The following is an 18,463-nucleotide window of genomic DNA, read 5'->3' as shown; positions in this document are numbered from 1 at the left end:
CATAACTGCTGCTGAGGCCCTCTGTAGGGATGTTAAACTACACATAACTGCTGCTGAGGCACTCTGTAGGGATGTTGAACTACACATAACTGCTGCTGAGGCCCTCTGTAGTGATGTTAAACTACACATAACTGCTGCTGAGGCCCTCTGTAGGGATGTTAAACTACACATAACTGCTGCTGAGGCACTCTGTAGGGATTTTCAACTACACATAACTGCTGCTGAGGCACTCAACTACACATAACTGCTATACGTTGTTGATCTTTATTGTATCAACAAAGTTGGTGGTATCATATTGGTGAGGTTTCCTAAAAGACATGGTGTAAAAATAGCAGCAGGGGGCTGCTTCATCTCAGCCCAGGTTCAGGGCCCTGCCCAGTGTCTAATCCCTCTTCATCTCAGCCCAGGTTCAGGGCCCTGCCCAGTGTCTAATCCCTCTTCATCTCAGCCCAGGTTCAGGGCCCTGCCCAGTGTCTAATCCCTCTTCATCTCAGCCCAGGTTCAGCCCAGGTTCAGGGCCCTGCCCAGTGTCTAATCCCTCTTCATCTCAGCCCAGGTTTAGGGCCCTGCCCAGTGTCTAATCCCTCTTCATCTCAGCCCAGGTTCAGGGCCCTGCCCAGTGTCTAATCCCTCTTCATCTCAGCCCAGGTTCAGCCCAGGTTCAGGGCCCTGCCCAGTGTCTAATCCCTCTTCATCTCAGCCCAGGTTTAGGGCCCTGCCCAGTGTCTAATCCTTCTTCATCTCAGCCCAGTTTCAGGGCCCTGCCCAGTGTCTAATCCCTCTTCATCTCAGCCCAGGTTCAGCCCAGGTTCAGGGCCCTGCCCAGTGTCTAATCCCTCTTCATCTCAGCCCAGGTTTAGGGCCCTGCCCAGTGTCTAATCCCTCTTCATCCTAGCCCAGGTTCAAGGCCCTGCCCAGTGTCTAATCCCTCTTCATCTCAGCCCAGGTTCAGGGCCCTGCCCAGTGTCTAATCCCTCTTCATCCTAGCCCAGGTTCAAGGCCCTGCCCAGTGTCTAATCCCTCTTCATCTCAGCCCAGGTTCAGGGCCCTGCCCGTGCCCACTTTACTGCCTCAAAGCAGCCTCTCTCACTCTGTTTCCCAGACAGGGGTTTATCACGGAAGATAATGGAATCACAGGGGGGTGGGGGTGGGGTGTAATCAGAGAGTGATACATGGATGGAGTAATAAGCATGGTAGAGAGAGTAAGGAAGGCAGAGAGAGAAATAAAATACAAAAGTTGAGAAGGATGGAGGAAGAAGAAAAAAACAAGGAATGTGAGACCAATAAAAAGGAAGGGGTGAGGCAGAGGTTTATAGCAGAGCCTATTGGATTTTCTTTCTGTGTTTACAGCAACACTAACCGTGGTTAGGATCAGGTATATGATGCAGGCTGAGGTTCTACTTCAAGAAACACGTCTGAAAGAACAATGAATGGAGAAAGTGGGGGGGAAAGGGGGAGAGAGAGAGTGGAGTGTATATTTGATTTTGAGTAGTGTGTAAATCTCCATGATACAGAGATTGTGAATAGAATAGGTTGTTCCTGGAATAGGAGACACACCTTCTGAACCTAAAATAACACACTTCTCAGGACCTTACAAGCACACAGTGTGAGGCAGGACTAGGGTGTGTGTGTGTGTGTGTAGCAGGACATGAAAGCTACACTACGGATGCATAATCGAAACAAATTGCATCACCCTCCTTTAACGAAGCAGTGGATGAGTTACATACTGTGGAGGAGAGGGGAAGTTTGCAGACAAGCGCCGGAGACGTCAGAGAAATCTCTCTCTCTCTCTCTCTCTCTCTCTCTCTCTCTCTCTCTCTCTCTCTCTCTCTCTCTCTCTCTCTCTCTCTCTCTCTCTATGTCTCTCTCTGTCTCTCTCTCTCTCTCTCTCTATCTATCTCTCTCTCTCTGTCTCTCTCTCTCTCTCTCTCTCTCTCTCTCTCTCTCTCTCTCTCTCTCTCTGTCTTTCTCTCTCTCTCTATCTCTCTCTCTCTCTCTGTCTCTCTCTCTCTCTCTCTCTCTCTCTCTCTCTCTCTGTCCTCTCTCTCTCTCTCTCTGTCTCTCTGTCTCTCTGTCTCTCTCTCTCTCTCTCTCTCTCTCTCTCTCTCTCTCTCTCTCTCTATCTCTGTCTCTCTCTCTCTCTCTCTCTCTCTGTCTCTCTCTCTGTCTCTCTCTCTGTCTCTCTTTCTCTCTCTCTCTCTCTCTCTCTCTCTCTCTCTGTCTCTCTCTCTGTCTCTCTCTCTGTCTCTCTCTCTGTCTCTCTCTCTGAAGAGCTGCAGGGTTTTAGGGAGATTAATTGCATACATAACATCAGCACGGAATTGTAACAGTGAGACATGAGTCAGAATTATTACTTTGATTTGTTGTTGTTGTGTTGTCTGTGTGAGAGATGACCTCCCAGAGGAGTCAGCGGAAACTGATTGTTTATGTGTAGTAATTATGTTAGTAGTGTTTGGCTCTCTACTGTGGAATTGGTATTGTTGAGAGGGCCAAAATAATTACTGGGAAACATTCTTGTGATATGAAAATCAAGTTGCAAATATAATTTTCTGTGTTTTGTCAGCTCTTTTGACAAGCACACTCACACACACACACACACACACACACACACACACACACACACCCTCACATGCACCCAGCAGCTGCAATTTGTTGTTGCAATTATGGACGACACAAACTGAAGCATCCACTCGTTAAAATGTTTGACGGATTTCACGAGATTCCGCTATGTGAATATACATTAATGAGCATCTCTTTCTCTGCCTCTCTGCCTGCATTCTGTTCTCAGTATTCCTGGCGTGTTCTTCTGGCTCTATGTCAAATGTCTATTGCATGTGTGTATAGTACAATTAGGCTTCAAGCATTCTCAGTACAATTAGCCTTTAAGCATTCTCAGTACAATTAGGCTTCAAGCATTCTCTTCTCTCCTTCCTCCCTTTCTCTCTCCCTGCAGTCTGTTCGCAGTACTCGCGGGGTGTGTTTGCTATCTTCGGCCTGTACGACAAGCGTTCGGTGCACACCCTGACGTCGTTCTGCAGCGCTCTGCACATCTCCCTGGTCACACCCAGTTTCCCCACGGAGGGGGAGGGCCAGTTCACCCTGCAGCTCCGCCCCTCTATCAGAGGAGCTCTGCTGTCCCTGCTGGACCACTATGACTGGAGTCGCTTCGTATTCCTCTACGACACAGACAGAGGTAACAGATGTTAATCAAACAATACCCAATCAATGAATCAATCAATCAGTTGTCAGTCAGTAGGTCAACCAGTCAGTTAATCTGTCAGTCAGTCAGTCAATCAATGAATCAATCAATCAGTCAGTCAGTCAGTAGGTCAACCAGTCGGTTAATCTGTCAGTCAGTCAGTAAATCAATGAATCAATCAATCAGTCAGTCAGTAGGTCAACCAGTCGGTTAATCTGTCAGTCAGTCAGTCAATCAATGAATCAATCAATCAGTCAGTCAGTCAGTAGGTCAACCAGTCGGTTAATCTGTCAGTCAGTCAATCAATCAATGAATCAATCAATCAGTCAGTCAGTCAGTAGGTCAACCAGTCAGTTAATCTGTCAGTCAGTCAGTCAATCAATGAATCAATCAATCAGTCAGTCAGTCAGTAGGTCAACCAGTCAGTTAATCTGTCAGTCAGTCAGTCAATCAATGAATCAATCAATCAGTCAGTCAGTCAGTAGGTCAACCAGTCAGTTAATCTGTCAGTCAGTCAGTCAATCAATGAATCAATCAATCAGTCAGTCAGTCAGTAGGTCAACCAGTCAGTTAATCTGTCAGTCAGTCAGTCAATCAATGAATCAATCAATCAGTCAGTCAGTCAGTAGGTCAACCAGTCAGTTAATCTGTCAGTCAGTCAGTCAGTCAATCAATGAATCAATCAATCAGTCAGTCAGTCAGTAGGTCAACCAGTCGGTTAATCTGTCAGTCAGTCAGTCAATCAATGAATCAATCAATCAGTCAGTCAGTCATTAGGTCAACCAGTCAGTTAATCTGTCAGTCAGATCTGTTAATCTGTCAACCCAGTCATTCACAGAGCTCAACCCAGTCATTCACAGAGCTCAACCCAGTCATTCACAGAGCTGAACCCAGTAATTCACAGAGCTCAACCCAGTCATTCACAGAGCTCAACCCAGTCATTCACAGAGCTGAACCCAGTAATTCACAGAGCTCAACCCAGTCATTCACAGAGCTGAACCCAGTCATTCACAGAGCTCAACCCAGTAATTGACATAGTTCAATCCAGTAATTCACAGAGCTCAACCCAGTAATTGACATAGTTCAATCCAGTAATTCATACAGCTCAACCTAGTAAATCACACAGCCCAACCCAGTCATTAACACACCTCAACCCATTAATTTACACAGCTCAACCCAGTAAATCACACAGCCCAACCCAGTCATTAACACACCTCAACCCATTAATTCACACAGCTCAACCCAGTAATTCACACAGCTCGACCGAGTAATTCACAGAGCTCAACCCAGTCCATTCACACAGCTCAACCCAGTCATTCACACAGCTCAACCCAGTCATTCACACAGCTCAACCCAGTCCATTCACACAGCTCAACCCAGTCCATTCACACAGCTCAACCCAGTCCATTCACACAGCTCAACCCAGTCATTCACACAGCTCAACCCAGTCCATTCACACAGCTCAACCCAGTCCATTCACACAGCTCAACCCAGTCATTCACACAGCTCAACCCAGTCATTAACTCAGCTTGTTACTGAACTAACCGTGACTGTGATTATCTGTGGAGAGGCTGACAGAGATTAAAGTGAGCTTGTTCCCCTTGATGCTGTGTGTGCTGACAGATTGGACACAGCTGATGCCCTCCGCTCCGGACTATCGTCATGGGAATACTCAGCACGGAACCCTAAACCAGACATTCCCACATTCACTCCCCATGCCAGGGTCTCGATGCCCTCTGAGTGGCTAGCAGTGCCAGTCCCGCCACACAATGCATTTTCTCAGTGTGTGTGTGTCTCCCTTCTGCCAGTCTCTCTGTGGCCCGGCTTGGCTAGGTCGACACCAAGGGGATTGTAGGTGCGGTTTCCGCTTCACTCACCCGTGACTCGCCGAGGCAGGGCCGTTCATTAGCATTTCCCATCAGCCCGTGCTGTCGGTAATGTGGTGGAAAATGGCAGTAAGAGGGATCTGTTTTATGCTCCATGCTCCACAGACAGCATTGCACACACACACACACACACACACACCCATATATATATATATATATATATATATATGCACACACACACACATACAGTGCCTTGCGAAAGTATTCAGCCCCCTTGAACTTTGCGACTTTGCGACCACACAGGTGGATTGTATTTATCATCATTAGTCATTTAGGTCAACATTGGATCATTCAGAGATCCTCACTGAACTTCTGGAGAGAGTTTGCTGCACTGTAAGGAAAGGGGCTGAATAATTTTGCACGCCCAATTTTTCAGTTTTTGATTTGTTAAAAAAGTTTGAAATATCCAATAAATGTCGTTCCACTTCATGATTGTGTCCCACTTGTTGTTGATTCTTCACAAAAAAATACAGTTTTATATCTTTATGTTTGAAGCCTAAAATGTGGCAAAAGGTTGCAAAGTTCAAGGGGGCCGAATACTTTCGCAAGGCACTGTATATATATATATCAACACCCTCCTATATATATATATATATATATATATATATATATATATACACACACACACACACACACACGCACATATATACACACATGTACACACACACACACGCACACACACATATATATACACACACACAAATATACACACACACACGCACACATATATACACACACACGCACACATATATATATACAGACACACACACACACACACTCAGATTTAGGTTCCGCAGCTACTGAGAGTTCATCTGTTATAAAGCTTTTGAAACTGGGAGAAAGGCAGGTGGAAACACACTGAGGATTTTGAAGGCCTGCATGTGTTTTTGACTGGGAAGCTGTGTGCCCATTGGTTCACAAATATCTGTTCCCAAGCCTTCTTTTATGTGTTCATGTGTCACCCTGATATTTTGGGTCTATAAAGCTGTATTTTTTTCATTGTTACATTTCTCCTGTTGTCTGTTGTATAGTCAGGGATCGGCTCCAGCCAGGAGACAGACACCCAGTCTGGACACAGACAGACAAACAGACAGACAGACTGACACATTGTTACATTTCTCGTGTTGTCTGTTGTATAGTCAGGGATAGCCAGGAAACAGACAGACAGACAGACAGACAGACAGACAGACAGACAGACAGACAGACAGACAGACAGACAGACAGACAGACAGACAGACAGACAGACAGACAGACAGACTGGACAGACATATAGCCTGGACAGACAGACAGACAGACAGACAGACAGACAGACAGACAGACAGACAGACAGACAGGCAGACAGACAGACAGACAGACAGACAGACAGACAGACAGACAGACAGACAGACAGACAGACAGACAGACAGACAGACAGACAATCTGGACACAGACAGACAGACAGACAGACAGACAGACAGACAGACAGACTGTTAGATAATCTGGACACAGACAGACAGACAGACAGACAGACAGACAGACAGACAGACAGACAGACAAAGACACAGACAAAGAGACAGACAGGCAGAACGTCAGACAGACAGGCAGACAGGCAGAACGTCAGTCAGACAGGCAGACAGACAGACATACTGTTAGCCTCCAGCTTAGGGGTGTTTACACAGGGACAGCTGTTGTTGATTGCTGCCGGGAGTGTTTGGGGGAACTGTGGACATAATGAAGGAAGCATCAGGGTGAGAGAGAAAAAGAGTGACAGAAAGACAGAGGGGAGACAGAGGGTGATAGAGAACGGAACAGACAGCAGAGGTGTCAGAGACAGGGGATCAGGACAGTACCTGGGGGCACAGTGACGGGTACTTTAGTATATGTGCTGCCGAAGCAAGCACAGTGACTTGTACTTTAGTGAAGGGTTGCACTAGACAGACAAGAAGAAAGAGGGCCAGTGAAGGAAGGGGCATCTGGCATTTAGAGTGTTTTGCAATATTTCTGTTTAGTTTGATATTTCCAAGACACTGTTTTTGTTTACTTAAATATTTGATCTATTTGTTTTATCTTCAGCTTCAATTTTCTGAAATGTAATTTTTGGCATTTCTCCAGATTGATGATGTCTGGTTGTCTTTGTGTCTCTGATCTGTTGTCTAGGTTATGCCATCCTACAGGCAATCATGGAGCGAGCAGGTCAAAACGGTTGGCAGGTGAGCACCACATGGGCGCACACAGACACACACACACGCACGCACACACACAGACACACACACAGACACACACACGCACACACACAGACACACACACACAGGTTAATTGCTCTGACTCTGTGCAGGTGAGTGCCATCTGCGTGGAGAGTTTCAACGAGGCAGCGTACCGTCGTCTGCTAGAAGACCTGGACCGCCGGCAGGAGAGGAAGTATGTCATCGACCTGGAGCCTGAGAGACTGCAAAGCATTCTAGAACAGGTGAGTCTGATGAGAGACTGCAAAGCATTCTAGAACAGGTGAGTCTGATGAGAGACTGCAGAGCATTCTAGAACAGGTGAGTCTGATGAGAGACTGCAGAGCATTCTAGAACAGGTGAGTCTGAGAGGCTGCAGAGCATTCTAGAACAGGTGAGTCTGATGAGAGACTGCAGAGCATTCTAGAACAGGTGAGTCTGATGAGAGACTGCAGAGCATTCTAGAACAGGTGAGTCTGAGAGACTGCAAAGCATTCTAGAACAGGTGAGTCTGAGAGATTGCAGAGCATTCTAGAACAAGTGAGTCTGAGAGATTGCAGAGCATTCTAGAACAGGTGAGTCTGAGAGACTGCAAAGCATTCTAGAACAGGTGAGTCTGAGAGATTGCAGAGCATTCTAGAAGAGGTGAGTCTGAGAGACTGCAAAGCATTCTAGAACAGGTGAGTCTGATGAGAGACTGTAGAGCATTCTAGAACAGGTGAGTATGATGAGAGACTGCAGAGCATTCTAGAACAGGTGAGTCTGATGAGAGACTACAGAGCATTCTAGAACAGGTGAGTCTGAGAGGCTGCAGAGCATTCTAGAACAGGTGAGTCTGAGAGACTGCAAAGCATTCTAGAACAGGTGAGTCTGATGAGAGACTGCAGAGCATTCTAGAACAGGTGAGTTTGATGAGAGACTGCAGAGCATTCTAGAACAGGTGAGTTTGATGAGAGACTGCAGAGCATTCTAGAACAGGTGAGTCTGATGAGAGACTGCAGAGCATTCTAGAACAGGTGAGTTTGATGAGAGACTGCAGAGCATTCTAGAACAGGTGAGTCTGAGAGGCTGCAAAGCATTCTAGAACAGGTGAGTCTGAGAGATTGCAGAGCATTCTAGAAGAGGTGAGTCTGAGAGACTGCAGAGCATTCTAGAACAGGTGAGTCTGATGAGAGACTGCAGAGCATTCTAGAACAGGTGAGTCTGATGAGAGACTGCAGAGCATTCTAGAACAGGTGAGTCTGATGAGAGACTGCAGAGCATTCTAGAACAGGTGAGTCTGATGAGAGACTGCAGAGCATTCTAGAACAGGTGAGTCTGATGAGAGACTGCAGAGCATTCTAGAACAGGTGAGTCTGATGAGAGACTGCAGAGCATTCTAGAACAGGTGAGTTTGATGAGAGACTGCAGAGCATTCTAGAACAGGTGAGTCTGAGAGGCTGCAGAGCATTCTAGAACAGGTGAGTCTGAGAGACTTCAGAGCATTCTAGAACAGGTGAGTCTGAGAGATTTCAGAGCATTCTAGAACAGGTGAGTCTGATGAGAGACTGCAGAGCATTCTAGAACAGGTGACTACAGAACTCAACATCCCACACCCTTACACACACACAATCTCTCTCTCAGCCTTGTGGTCGTTCATACGCATTAGTACCCCTCTCCTCCTCTCTTCACTGAACACAACTACTGACGGCCAGACTGTGACTCTAACAGTTGAGACAGGTATGTCTGTCTGCCTCTTCTCTGCTGCTGTCATCTTTGACCCCAGCTCCAGGGTAATGTCCCATTGGTCAGCCATCTGTCACTACTTCCCTGTGCATGCATCATTTCCTCTTCTGGCCAGGTCTCCCTTCCTGTCTACTGGTCTGACAAATATGGGCAGACACACACCAGCAACTACAAGCACGGACACATGCACAAATACACACACAAACACACACCTGTGCAGTGGTCTGCCCAGGAACAGCAGGCTCAGTAGTATTGGCATGGATGGCATCATCAGTCCGACAGAGATTGCTCTCTCTCTCTCAATTTTAAAGGGCTTTATTGTCATGGGAAACATATGTTTACATTGCCAAAGCAAGTGAAATAGATAATGAACAAAAGTGAAATAAACAATTTAAAAAAAAATTTAGCACAAAAGTTGTATTTACAACAGTATTTGTTCTTCACTGGTTGCCATTTTCTTGTGGCAACAGGTCGCAAATATTGCTGCTGTGATGACACACGGTGGTATTTCATCCAGTAGATATTGGAGTTGATCAAAATTGGATGTTTTCAAATAATTTGTGGGTCTGTGTAATTTGAGGGAAATATGTGTCTCTAATATGGTCATACATTTGGCAGGAGGTTCGGAAGTGCAGCTCAGTTTCCACCTCATGTTGTGGGCAGTTTGCACATAGCCTGTCTTCTCTTGAGAGCCAGGTCTGCCTACGGCGGCCTTTCTTAATAGCAAGGCTATGCTCACTGAGTCTGTACATGGTCAAAGCTTTCCTTAATTTTGGGTCAATCACAGTGCTTAGGTATTCTGCCACTGTGTACTCTCTGTTTAGGGCCAAATAGCATTCTAGTTTGCTCAGGTATTTTGTTAATTCTTTCCAATGTGTTAAGTAATTCTCTCTTTGTTCTCTCTCTCTCTCTCTCTCTCTCTCTCTCTCTCTCTCTCTCTCTCTCTCTCTCTCTCTCTCTCTCTCTCTCTCTCTCTCTCTCTCTCTCTCTCTCTCTCTCTCTCTCTCTCTCTCTCTCTCTCTCTCTCTCTCTCTCTCTCTCAGGATAGCCATTCAATTTCTTCTCTTCCTTTCTCCCCTCTCATCCCCTTTCGTTCTCCCCTCTTCTCTTCCTCTCTTTCTCCAGGCCGTTAGTGTGGGGAAACATGTCAAAGGCTACCATTACATCTTGGCCAACCTGGTAAGTATGTGTGTGACTTCTTAGTGCATCCCAATAGTCTAAAGTGGTTTCATTTCCATGTCTGCTCCCCTCCTGCTCTCCTTCATCTCTGCTAACATGAACCAACTGAACAAGTGAAAACAAATACCCCTGTCCCCATCCACATGATATGTTTTTTTAGATTAGTGCAGATAAAAGAGAGGAGATGAGGAGGAGAGAGGAAGGGGGAAGGTTGTGGTATGTACAGAGGGGTACAGGCAGGTGGCTGAGGTTTACCTTGTCTCTGAGGAAAATGTGAGTCAACTCTGAGCCAGACAGACAGAACCATGCCTTTGTGAGGAGAATGGTTTGAAGGCACTTCAGACAGTGCATTCCCTTTCTCTCGCCGTCCCCCACTCTCTCTCTCTCTCCTTCTCTCTCTCTCTCTAGCTTGGGAAAAGAAGGTGCATTCCTGTCTCAGAGCTTCCATGTTCAGGCAAAGCCAGGGTAATCTTCAAATGCAGTTGTGCCTAACACCTCTCTCTCTCTCTCCCTCTCTCTCTCTCTCTCTCTCTCTCTCTCTCTCTCTCTCTCTTCTCTCCCTCTCTCTCCCCCTTCCCCTTCCTCTCCCTCTCTCTCCCCCTTCCTCTCCCTCTCTCTTCCTCTCCCTCTCTCTCTCCCCCTTTCCCTCCCTCTCCCTCTCCCCCTTCCCCTCCCTCTCCCTCTCCCTCCCTCTCTCTCTCTCCCCCTCTCTCTCTCCCCTCCCCTTCCTCTCCCTCTCTCTCTTCCTCTGCCTCTCTCTCCCCTCCCCTCTCTCTCTCCCTCTCTCTCTCTCTCTCTCTCCCCCTCCCCCTTCCTCTCCCTCTCTCTCTCCCCTCCCCCTTCCTCTCCCTCTCTCTTCCTCTCCCTCTCTCTCTCCCCCTTTCCCTCCCTCTCCCTCTCCCTCTCCCCCTTCCCCTCCCTCTCCCTCTCCCTCCCTCTCTCTCTCTCCCCCTCTCTCTCTCCCCTCCCCTTCCTCTCCCTCTCTCTCTTCCTCTGCCTCTCTCTCCCCTCCCCCTCTCTCTCTCCCTCTCTCTCTCTCTCTCCCCCTCCCCCTTCCTCTTGCTCTCTCTCTTCCTCTCCCCCTCCCCCTCCCTCTCCCTCTCTCTCTCCCTCTCTCTCCACTGTCTCTCTCCCATCAAGGGTTTTAAAGACATATCTCTTGAGAGATTTATGCATGGTGGGGCTAACATCACAGGGTTCCAGTTGGTTGACTTCAGTAAGCCAATAGTCCTCAAACTGATGCAGCGCTGGAACAAACTGGACCAGAGAGAGTACCCAGGCTCTGACATCCCACCCAAGGTACACACACACTCACACTGCTGCAGATGGTTCTAGAATCATGTTGGAGAGAGAACTATTTTCTTCCGTCACAGCTCTTTAACCAATCACACTGACTCCGAGAAGCAGCAGGAAACACTCAGCTGTTAGACATAGTGTCCCACCCCTCTCTCTCCCTCTCTCCAAATCAAAGGGCTTTATTGGCATGGGAAACATATGTTACATGGACAAGCAAGTGAAATAGACATTAAACAAAAGTGAAATAAACAATTAAAAATTAACAGTAAGTGTTACACTATGCACAGCTATTTTCACGTCTCTCCAGAGATGTTCGATCGGGTTCAAGTCCAGGCTCTGGCTGGGCCACTCAAGGACATTCAGAGACTTGTCCCAAAGCCACTCCTGCGTTGTCTTGAGTGTGTGCTTTGGGTTGTTGTCCTGTTGGAAGGTGAACCTTCACCCCAGTGGAGGTCCTGAGTGCTCTGAAGCAGGTTTTCATCAAGGATCTCTCTGTGCTTTGCTCCGTTCATCTTTGCCTCGATCCTGACTAGTCTCCCAGTCCCTGCCACTGAAAAACATCCCTACAGCATGATGCTGTCACCACCGTGATTCACCATAGGGATGGGGCTAGGTTTCCTCCAGACGTGACACTTGGGATTCAGGACAAAGAGTTCAATCTTGGTTTCATCAGACCAAAGAATCTTGTTTCTCTTGGTCTCAAATCAAATCAAATTGTATTTGTCACTTGGCACATACAACAGGTATAGGCCTTACAGTGAAATGCATACTTTCGAGCCCTTAACTTGTTGTGGCTGCAATCCCACTAACGGTATAAGTACCCTAGGATGACTAGCTCTGCCCTAGGATGACCAGCTTTGCCCTAGGATGACTAGCTCTGCCCTAGGATGACTAGCTCTGCCCTAGGATGACCAGCTTTGCCCTAGGATGACTAGCTCTGCCCTAGGATGACTAGCTCTGCCCTAGGATGACCAGCTCTGCCCTAGGATGACTAGCTCTGCCCTAGGATGACTAGCCCTGCCCCAGGATGACTAGCTCTGCCCTAGGATGACTAGCTCTGCCCTATGATGACCAGCTCTGCCCTAGGATGACTAGCCCTGCCCCAGGATGACTAGCCCTGCCCTAGGATGACTAGCTCTGCCCTAGGATGACTAGCCCTGCCCTATGATGACTAGCCTTGCCCTAGGATGACCTGCCCCGCCCTAGGATGACTAGCCCTGACCTAGGATGACTAGCTCTGCCCTAGGATGACTAGCCCTGACCAAGGCTGACTAGCTCTGCCGTAGGATGACTAGCTCCACCCTAGGATGACTAGCCCTGACCTAGGATGACTAGCTCTGCCCTAGGATGACTAGCCCTGACCTAGGATGACTAGCTCTGCCCTAGGATGACGAGCTCCACCCTAGGATGACTAGCTCCGCCCTAGGATGACTAGCCCTGCCCTAGGATGACTAGCTCTGCCCTATGATGACTAGCCCTGCCCTAGGATGACTAGCCTGACCTAGGATGACTAGCTCTGCAATATGATGACTAGCTCTGCCCTATGATGACTAGCCCTGCCCTATGATGACTAGCCCTGCCCTAGGATGACTAGCTCTGCCCTATGATGACTAGCTCTGCCCTATGATGACTAGCCCTGCCCTAGGATGACTAGCCCTGCCCTAGGATGACTAGCCCTGCCCTAGGATGACTAGCTCTGCCCTAGGATGACTAGCCCTGCCCTATGATGACTAGCTCCGCCCTAGGATGACTAGCTCCGCCCATCATAGGGCAGGGCTAGTCATTCTAGGGCAGGGCTAGTCATCCTAGGGCAGAGCTAGTCATCCTAGGGCAGAGCTAGTCATTCTAGGGTGGATCTAGTCATCCTAGGTCAGGGCTAGTCATGACTAGGTCAGTGTAATGGCGTTCTTCGTTTGTGGAAAGAGAGTCGGACTGAAATGCAGCGTGGTAGTTACTCATGACTTTAATGAATGAAGAGCGAAACATGAAATAACTTATACATATACAAAAACAACAAACAGAACGAGAAACCTATTACAGCCTAACTGGTGAACACTACACAGAGACAGGAACAATCACCCACGAAATACAAAGCGAAACCAGGCTACCTAAATACGGTTCCCAATCAGAGACAACGAGAATCACCTGACTCTGATTGAGAACCGCCTCAGGCAGCCAAGCCTATGCAACACCCCTACTGAGCCGCAATCCCAATAATACAAAAACCCCGATACGAAATACAACAACATAAACCCATGTCACACCCTGGCCTGACCAAATAATTAAAGAAAACACAAAATACAAAGACCAAGGCGTGACAGAACCCCCCCCCCTCCCCCCCTAAGGTGCGGACTCCCAGACACACCTCAAAACCATAGGGAGGGTCCGGGTGGGCGTCTGTCCATGGTGGCGGTTCCGGCTCGGGACGTGGACCCCACTCCATTAATGTCCTAGTTCCTCCCCTTCGCGTCCTGGGATAATCCAACCTCGCCGCCGACCATGGCCTAATAGTCCTCACCCAGAACCCCACAGAACTGAGGAGCAGCTCGTGACTGAGGGGCATCTCGGGACTGAGGGACAGCTCGGGACTGAGGGGCAGCTCGGGACTGAGGCAGCTCGGGACTGAGGGGCAGCTCTGGGCTGAGGGGCAGCTCGGGACTGAGGGGCAGCTCGGGACTTAGGGGCAGCTCGGGACTGAGGGGCAGCTCGGGACTGAGGGGCAGCTCGAGACTGAGGGGCAGCCCGGAACTGAGGGGCAGCCCGGAACTGAGGGGAAGCCCAGTACTGAGATGAAGCTCGGGCAGGTAGTAGGCTCCGGTAGATCCTGGCTGGCTGGCGGATCTGGAAGATTCTGGTTGACGAGCAGATCTGGAAGAGACTGGTTGACTGGCAGATCTGGAAGAGACTGGTTGACTGGCAGATCTGGAAGAGACTGGTTGACTGGCAGATCTGGAAGAGACTAGTTGACTGGCAGATCTGGAAGAATCTGGTTGACTGGCAGATCTAGAAGATCATGGCTGACTGGCGGATCTAGCTGCTCTATGCAGGCTGACAGCTCCTTGCAGACTGGCATCTCTTTGCAGACTGACAGCTCTTTGCAGACTGACAGCTCTGGCTGCTTCGAACAGACTGACAGCTTTGACTGCTCCATGCAGGCTGACAGCACCCTGCAGACTGGTAGCTCCTTGCAGACTGACAGCTCCTTGCAGACTGGCAGCTCCTTGCAGACTGGCAGCTCCTTGCAGACTGACAGCTCTGGCTGCGTCATGCAGACTGACAGCTCTGACTGCTCCATGCAGGCTGACAGCACCCTGCAGACTGGCAGCTCTTTGCAGACTGACAGCTCTTTGCAGACTGACAGCTCTGGCTGCGTCATGCAGACTGACAGCTCCTTGCAGACTGACAGCTCCCTGCAGACTGGCAGCTCAGGCTGCTCCGAACAGGCAGGATGCTCCGGCAGCGCTGTAGAGGATGAAGGCTCTGATAGCGCTGAACAGGCGGGAGACTCCGGCAGCGCAGGAGGGAAGGAAGGCTCTGACTGTGCTGAACAGGCGAGGCGCACAGAAGGCCTGGTGCGTTGTGCTGGAACTGGTGCTACAGGATTGAGGACACGCACAGGAAGCCTGGTGCGGGGAGCTGCTACCGGAGGACTGTTGTGTGAAGGTGGCACAGGATGGACTGGACCGTGAAGGTGTACTGGAGAGCCTGAGAGCAGGACTGGCACAGGACGTGCAAGGCTAGGTAGGTACACAGGAGGCCTGGTGCGTGAGGCTGGCACATTTTTCACCAGCCGACTAACACGCACCTCAGGACGAGTATGGAGCGCTGACCCAGGTGCCATTAAATCCCCGACACGCTCCGTCGGACGAATCTTGTACCTAAAGCACCAAGCTAGCAACTCCCTCATACTCCCTCCACCTTCCCCATTAACTCCTTCACAGTCTCTGCTTCGCTCACCTCTAACACCGGCTCTGGTTCAGGTCTCCTCCTTGGCTCCTCACGATAAACAAGGAGAGTTGGCTCTGGATAGACCGGACCGTGCAGGCGCACTGGAGCTCTTGAGCACCGAGCCTGCCCAACCTTACCTGGCTCGATGCCCACTCTAGCCCGGCCAATACGAAGGGCTGGTATGTGCCGCACCGGGCTATGCACCCGCACTGGAAACACCGTGCGCTCCATAGCATAACACGGTGCCTGCCCGGTCTCTCTAGCCCCCCGGTAAGCACAGGGAGTTTGCGCAGGTCTCCTACCTGGCATAGCCATACTCTCTTTAAGCCCCCCCCAATAATTTTTTGGGGCTGCTTTTCGGGCTTCCTTGCCAACCGTGTTCCCTCATATCGTCGGCTCCTATCTCGGGCTGCCTCTGCTCTCCTTAGTGCCTCCACCTGTTCCCATGGGAGGCGATCTCTTCCGGCCAGTATCTCCTCCCAACTGTAACAACCTTTACCATCCAACACGTCTTCCCATGTCCATTCTCCGAATAATTCATTCTCCTTTTGCTGCTCCAGCTGTCGCTGCCTGTTTCCACGCCACTCGGTCCGTGTGTGGTGGGTGATTCTGTAACGGCGTTCTTCGTTTGTGGAAAGAGAGTCTGACTGAAATGCAGCATGAAATAACTCATACATATACAAAAACAACAAACGGAACGAGAAACCTATTACAGCCTAACTGGTGAACACTACACAGAGACAGGAACAATCACCCACGAAATACAAAGCGAAACCAGGCTACCTAAATACGGTTCCCAATCAGAGACAACGAGAATCACCTGACTCTGATTGAGAACCGCCTCAGGCAGCCAAGCCCATACAACACCCCTACTCAGCCGCAATCCCAATAATACAAAAACCCCAATACGAAATACAACAACATAAACCCATGTCACACCCTGGCCTGACCAAATAATTAAAGAAAACACAAAATACAAAGACCAAGGCGTGACAGTCAGTGACGTTTTTAAAATTAGGGAGGATGTTTTTTTTCATGAGCATGGCCTTATTTCTGTTACAGCATATTGGATGACTGTCATTCATATTCCATGTACCCAGTTCAATGTAACATAGATAGATTTAGGCTACTACATGATACTCAAAATTCCCCTATACCCACCATGAGGTTGCTGCAACCTAGCTTATGAATGAAGGTTTACAACGTACAGTAAGTAGGTGAACACAGGTCGAGAGACACATTTGAGGTGACAGGCAGTGACACATGGACAGACAGTGACATTCAATACCGCCTTGCACACACTTGCCTGCATCTAGCTAATATAGGGTGTAATCATTAGTCCAATGTAATACCATTAGTAATACCAAAAGCTTACATTGACTTGGAAGAGTTCCAGTGTTGTGTTGGAAAGTCATAGCCAGCTGGCTAACATAGCATCGCTCTGAGCAGGGTGTTTCAGTAGGCTAAACTTGCTTGCTGCATTTGCTAGCTAAGTAAGTGAAACTGAATGTGAAAAAAAATGACAATATCTCTCTATTACTCTCTATTACTCTCTTGCTTCGTCATTTTGGAAGAAATGAATTTGTTCAAAACTGTTCAACTGTTGTCTTTCTCTCTCTTTGAGTCAACTACTCACCATATTTTAAACACTGCGGTGCTAGCTAGCTGTAGCTTATGCTTTCTGTACTATATTAATTCTCTGGTCCTTTGATTGGGTGGACAACATGTCAGTTCATGCTGCAAGAGCTCTGATAGGCTGGAGCAGGGGCGTAGACAGATTTTTTTGGGGGGTAGTCCTAGAAAATTGTGGATATTCAATTTTTCTACTTCATTTAATGTATTTTGCGACGTGTACCATATATTATTTCGTAATACAATAATTTTTATACTAGTACAGGGCACTTGGAGCAACCTCGTTACATATACAAATATTTACCTATCCCAGAATATTAAAATAAGACAGTAACTTTAGACCAGTTGCCAAATTGCCAACAACTAAAAATTCATCTTCGGACGCACTTTAATCTCAATTGGCAAACAAGCCTCTATTTGATGTTACAAATTATACCATGGCAGGTGGTAGTACTATGAAATGGTACCTTACCTTTAGTAGACGTATCAATAAGACGTGACCTACATCACAAGGTGCAGACGGCGAGGCTTTGAGTTGAATATGGTGATGATTTCATCATAATCCAATGGATCTGTCAGTTGACGCTCTAAAGACAGCAAACTGAAGTGGTTCAGTTGACGCTCTAAAGACAGCAAACTGAAGTGGTTCAGTTGACGCTCTAAAGACAGCAAACTGAAGTGGTTCAGTAAAAGACAGCAAACTGAAGTGGTTCAGTTGACGCTGAAGTGGTTCAGTTGACGCTAAAGACAGCAAACTGAAGTGGTTCAGTTGACGCTCTAAAGACAGCAAACTGAAGTGGTTCAGTTGACGCTCTAAAGACAGCAAACTGAAGTGGTTCAGTTGACGCTCTAAAGACAGCAAACTGAAGTGGTTCAGTTGACGCTCTAAAGACAGCAAACTGAAGTGGTTCAGTTGACGCTCTAAAGACAGCAAACTGAAGTGGTTCAGTTGACAGCTCTAAAGACAGCAAAACTGAAGTGGTTCAGTTGACGCTCTAAAGACAGCAAACTGAAGTGGTTCAGTTGACGCTCTAAAGACAGCAAACTGAAGTGGTTCAGTTGACGCTCTAAAGACAGCAAACTGAAGTGGTTCAGTTGACGCTCTAAAGACAGCAAACTGAAGTGGTTCAGTTGACGCTCTAAAGACAGCAAACTGAAGTGGTTCAGTTGACGCTCTAAAGACAGCAAACTGAAGTGGTTCAGTTGACGCTCTAAAGACAGCAAACTGAAGTGGTTCAGTTGACGCTCTAAAGACAGCAAACTGAAGTGGTTCAGTTGAAAGACAGCTCTAAAGACAGCAACTGAAGTGGTTCAGTTGACGCTCTAAAGACAACTGCAAAAGACTGAAGTGGTTCAGTTGACGCTCTAAAGACAGCAAACTGAAGTGGTTCAGTTGA

General features: G+C 48.1%; 1 protein-coding gene across 7 annotated transcripts in view; it reads left to right on the top strand.

The window, feature by feature from the left end:
- Window positions 1-18,463, top strand: part of LOC118377951 (glutamate receptor 4-like) — a 221,545-nt gene that overhangs the window by 99,078 nt on the left and 104,004 nt on the right. For all 7 annotated transcript variants that reach the window (XR_008068357.1, XM_052468011.1, XM_052468010.1 and 4 more), the window contains exons 3-7: window positions 2,954-3,193; window positions 7,222-7,274; window positions 7,400-7,531; window positions 10,137-10,190; window positions 11,331-11,489. Coding sequence is in view for 6 of the 7 variants with exons in the window: in XM_052468011.1 (XP_052323971.1) it covers window positions 2,954-3,193; window positions 7,222-7,274; window positions 7,400-7,531; window positions 10,137-10,190; window positions 11,331-11,489 (638 nt within the window). In the remaining variant the exon portion in view is untranslated. The remainder of the gene's footprint in view (window positions 1-2,953; window positions 3,194-7,221; window positions 7,275-7,399; window positions 7,532-10,136; window positions 10,191-11,330; window positions 11,490-18,463) is intronic.

The sequence above is a fragment of the Oncorhynchus keta genome, chromosome 18, assembly GCF_023373465.1.
Source record: "Oncorhynchus keta strain PuntledgeMale-10-30-2019 chromosome 18, Oket_V2, whole genome shotgun sequence".
NCBI classification, from domain to species: Eukaryota; Metazoa; Chordata; class Actinopteri; order Salmoniformes; family Salmonidae; genus Oncorhynchus; species Oncorhynchus keta.
This window is presented reverse-complemented; position numbering and strand designations above follow the sequence as displayed.